The sequence below is a fragment of the Gossypium hirsutum genome, chromosome A13 (assembly GCF_007990345.1).
Source record: "Gossypium hirsutum isolate 1008001.06 chromosome A13, Gossypium_hirsutum_v2.1, whole genome shotgun sequence".
Taxonomy (NCBI): Eukaryota; Viridiplantae; Streptophyta; class Magnoliopsida; order Malvales; family Malvaceae; genus Gossypium; species Gossypium hirsutum.
Genome location: NC_053436.1, coordinates 95,280,989 through 95,285,831, shown reverse-complemented (window position 1 = coordinate 95,285,831; position 4,843 = coordinate 95,280,989). Strand labels below are relative to the sequence as shown.

General features: G+C 30.3%; 2 protein-coding genes across 2 annotated transcripts; both read right to left on the bottom strand.

The window, feature by feature from the left end:
• Positions 1 to 1,382: 1,382 nt before the first annotated feature.
• Positions 1,383 to 2,373, bottom strand: LOC121212496 (ATP synthase subunit d, mitochondrial). The gene is made up of 3 exons (XM_041085330.1): positions 2,068 to 2,373; positions 1,895 to 1,981; positions 1,383 to 1,811 (listed from the first exon to the last, which is right to left on the bottom strand). The coding sequence occupies exons 1-3, from the start codon at positions 2,203 to 2,205 to the stop codon at positions 1,710 to 1,712; spliced, it is 327 nt and encodes a 108-aa protein (XP_040941264.1). The 5' UTR covers positions 2,206 to 2,373; the 3' UTR covers positions 1,383 to 1,709.
• Positions 2,374 to 2,508: 135 nt separating this feature from the next.
• LOC107895174 (mediator of RNA polymerase II transcription subunit 23-like) lies at positions 2,509 to 3,973 on the bottom strand. Its single transcript, XM_016820433.2, has 4 exons — positions 3,711 to 3,973; positions 3,476 to 3,559; positions 2,740 to 2,834; positions 2,509 to 2,650 (listed from the first exon to the last, which is right to left on the bottom strand). The coding sequence occupies exons 1-4, from the start codon at positions 3,942 to 3,944 to the stop codon at positions 2,509 to 2,511; spliced, it is 555 nt and encodes a 184-aa protein (XP_016675922.2). The 5' UTR covers positions 3,945 to 3,973.
• Positions 3,974 to 4,843: the final 870 nt, after the last annotated feature.

The window sequence follows — 4,843 nt, the reverse complement described above, 5'->3', positions numbered from 1 at the left end:
TATATATATAACACAATGTACGCTTGTATGGATAGCTTTATTAGTTGACATTTGCAAATATCATTTAGTGTTCTATAAGATAATATTTTTAATTTATTTATTAATTATAATTTTAAATTTAACTTTCAATGTTTATATATTTTTTTCTTTTAGTTAAATTTGACTTTTCAATATTTTAAAAAGAGTTGAAATTGACTATTAACCTTTCAAAAAAAAGTTAAATTATTGTTTTTATCGGAAATACTATTTGAGATGTTAAATTTTTAGACAAGACAACCTAAATGGCAATCCATGTGCATTTTATGTTATTTTTTTATAATTTTTAAATTATTTGTTGATGTGGGATATAAGATAAATAGTGTTATACCAACATAAGGCACACGTCGACTGCCATGCTAACATTGTAAAAAATGTTTTAGTCAACATTTTTGTTAAAAAAAAGTAATTTAACTCTTTTTAAAAAGTTGAGGGTTAAATTTAACTAAAAAATAAAAATTAATTTGACAAAAGATATAAATATTGAGAATTAAATTTAACAATAAACTTATTTATTATTTAAAATTATTTTTTTAGAAAATCATAACATCTAGGGGTGCGTTTGGTTCGCTGTATTGGATTAGAGGTGTATTGGATTGAGGTGTATTGGATTAGAGGTGTAATAGCAAATCAACTGTTTGGTTGAATGTAATGGAATAGAGGCGTAATAGTAATCTTGTGTTTGGTTGAATGGAATAGAGGTGTAATAGCATAGTGGAAAAAACTAAAATGACTAGAATACCCTTAGCATAAATTTGTTTTGGTAAATGATTATTGTTATTGTTATTTAAATTTTAATAAGATTATTATTATCAATAATAAATATTTTAATCATATTTAAACATAATTATTATTAAATATATTATAATTAAAATATATAATTTAATAAAATTCTTAATAATTAATATTCTTATATGAATTTACTCAAATCATAATATATGATACCATAAAAGATAATTTGAAATAATTAATATTAAATATATTTTAATTAAAATATATGATTTAATAAAATTTAAAATAATTATAACTAATAAATTATCTTACATGAATTTGTATAATTTAAAATAATTATTATTACATAAATTTAATAATAATATATAATTTCATAAAATTCTTGATAATAAATTTTCTTATATGAATTTATACAATTTAAAATAATTAATATTAAAAAGAACTAAAAAGCACGTCCCGATGAATTTGGATAAATGATTGTCTAGATGCACTTGAATCAATAAATTCATTCTTGATGTAAAAACCTTTTTTTATATTAATTTATAAAATTTAAAATTTCAAAATACTAATAATATAAATAACCACTTATTAAAAAATACATATAGAATGGATCAAGATAAATAGGTGTCCAAATTCAATTGTATCTAGATAATATTCAAATAATAAACATAAAACAGAATGGAATGAAGAGGGCAGACAGTAAAAATTTTGCCATAAAAGTATGACTGCGGATGCCTGCTAAATAGAATGCATGTCTTACAAGATCCACCTTGTTTCTCAAATGATTGGATAAATTTTTCTCACAAAATTATTTTCTTATCATTACAGCCTAATCTTTCCAACCCAGATCACCGCACAAGAGAAAAAGGGGTTAAAACAACAGAAACGGTTCAGAAATTCTAGTCGAGACCAAAAGCTTGGCCATTAAATTCACAAAGATGTCAATAGCCCCAGTAGTCATTCCGGATCTCATCATCGAATTTCTTTTTAAGCTCTGGATGTTTCTCAAAGTACTCGTCTGCGGTCATGGTGCTGATCTTTTGCTGTTCATAAAAAAAGATAAAAAATTCAGCAATTGTGATTTGGAACACAACAACACACATTCCGGCATTGTTTTATTTATTACCTTAAGTTCTTGAACCTCGGCAATTTCTTTCTCCAATCGCTCAGACTCTTTCAAGGATTTCTCCTCTGCCTCTTTCAATTCTACAAGCTATAACCACAAATAAATAGCACATCATTCGAGGAAAAAACTTGGAGACAGGGTAAAAGAGAGTCAATTATCCTGTTGATTCTCACCAATTCATCAAATTTTGGTTTGTATTGAGGAGTGACGGTGTCAACAAACTTGGGGATCTCTACACCTGCAATGGAAGAGTATATAACATTTGTAACGGTGAATCCCTCAAAACTCCATCCAAACCTTATAACAAGCATGATAAATATGATTACTTCGACTGCTAGAAATTGCAGACAAGTGAGAATTGAGTAGCTAGATGTCTATATTTTCTTCATTCTACTTTGAACATAAGTATAGGAGTATCTCAAGTTTTGGTGTCCAGAAGAATCTGATCACATAATAGCATTATTGAAATGAAACATCTACGGCATTAATCTAAAATTGTTAAATGCTAATAGCATTCAACAAGTGAATTGCACATAAATAAGAATTGTATTTGCAAACAAAATAGCAACCAATTTAAACAATGTCCTCATTGGCAATTGATTTCCATTGAACTTTCAGTGAAGTATGGGGCATGGAACTGATCTAGGAAAGATCAAGGAGATCTGGAGCTGGAAAATGATCAGAGAAATATAAAGCAATAGCAATATAAAGCAAAGGGCACAGAAATCCTCAGGAATCAGAAAGCTCAATCTGAAACTGCAAATTCCATTCTAAATACTATCACATGCTATGACCAGCAGAAGGAAGAGGAGTATCTTGGCTGAATGAACCATGCAGAAGATCACCTGTACGGTGGAAGCAGACGATAGTTGACAATTTCAAGCACCAGAAGTGTCACCGCAGGCTTGCTCAATAAAGAAGCATTCCTCTGTGCCAAATGCTGCAAAGAAGGCATTTTAAAGAAATCCTATTATTCTATTAGCAAGTGACAATATATTTTTGTAAATCCATAAAGAGAGAATAAGGAAATCAGACTTTAGCTTTGGTCTAAATTGAAAAAATCAGCAGTCAGACAACAACTAAGCCTTCTCCCACTACATGGAGTCATCTATTGATCATAAATCATCATTGGCTCTTATATAAGTTGCCAATGGATGGTTACAATGGGTTTGGAAAGAAATTTCCAAAGTGCAATTTTCTAAATTAAATGATTTAATAAAGGGTGAATTGTTACATTTAGTCAGTTAGTTGGTTTGGATGAAAAGTAGCATGATCTTGAACAGATGTCAAGAAATCTGAAAAACAAATATTATATTGACAGATAAAGTCATTATAAGTCAAATTTTGTTTTTCCAAATTAGTAGGATGATTGACTTACTTTCAGCCAGTAGCAAGAATGAGGTTACAAGTATATTGAAAGTGGCAATTACTTCTTAAGACTTCCATTAAAAATGAGATGGAATAACTTTTCCAATGGACAAAATTTATACCACAAATCTCGAAAACTGCATGACACTAATCCTTTACTAAGAAATCTTCTAAAAGATAAGAAATAATAACATTAGAAGGGAAGCAAGTTACACTGAAGTGCGAACAAATTAACGAATGAGGTGCAATGAGCAACAATCTGGTGTATGTTTCAACCATAGCAATACTAGGAACAACCTGCGTCAAACGAATCAATACCAAGCATTAGAAATAGTTTGAAAATCAGTAGTGATCCAATTGTCAAAGACCAAATAAAAATTAATTAAGCCTACAAGAAAATAGTGATCAATTTATAAATTAGATTACATTACTCTATTCAGGATAATACCTGCCCAGCAAATAAAGATTCTTCCATTTGAAAGACCAACTTCAAATAAAGATTCATTGAAAAGCCAGATAACAGTGAAATAGGCAATGGACTAACTTCCCGCATCACCATGAATCTCTCATTGGGCTGTACATTTGCTTCAGGTAACAACTCTGTAACTCCACCAGAAGATAACCAATTCATGACCGTTTCACAAGCTGGCTGCGCCATCGTGTAGGAGACAACCCAAAACATCCCAATTGATTTATAGAGAGAATAAAAAAGGAGCTAGGGATTAGAGAGAAGAAAAAGACCTGGCTGAATTTGGTTTGTAAAGTAGAGTTAACTTCATCAAAAGTGCGACGAAGAGTAGCGAACTCTTTGCGAGCCTCATCGGAGACCAAAAGCTTAGCCATCCCTTCCCAATCAATGTTCTTTGATGCTTTGAACGCGACATCGACGACTTTCTTCCCCGGTCTGCTCATTTTTCTCGCACTTTCTCGCTTCCCAAACGCGAGACGGTGGAGATTTGGTTCGAAGAAAACTGCTGTTGATGTTGGGAGGGAGAGGGTGGGGTGGAGCAGCAGATTTTGGCTGGGGAGGGTAAAACAGAAATGATTAGCTAATCCTTACTTTTGAAACGGATTGGCTAATCGTTGTTGAAGCAGAGAAAATGAGGAATACATCCGTGTTGTAATAGGCCTGTAATAGGCAATACATCAAACCAAACACGGGATTAAGTGGGGATTAATTTTACCTTCGCTTAACCTTTTAAATATTTAGTAATTTTCAAATAAAAAATTTATTGAATTTCGATTTATATTAATAACATTTTATCTTAAAACTTAAAATAGATTCATAAAAAGTATATTAAAATAAAAATATAAAATTATTTTAGTAATTTAGTACCTAAATTTAACACTTTTTTTTTCTAATTTGGTACAATATACAGCTTACAAATTGGGATCATCGCAATAGTTGAGGCTTGAAGCTGGCAATTGTTTTCATGACTTAAAATTTTTTTTGTCTAAGTTAATCATTGAGCTTGCCATTTATTCTCACATTGGGGCTTGAACTTATTTTTGGTCAAAGTTTGTCCCCAATATTTCCTTAAAAAAAGTTAGACTAAAATTTTTTTGACCCTAATGTGAGAA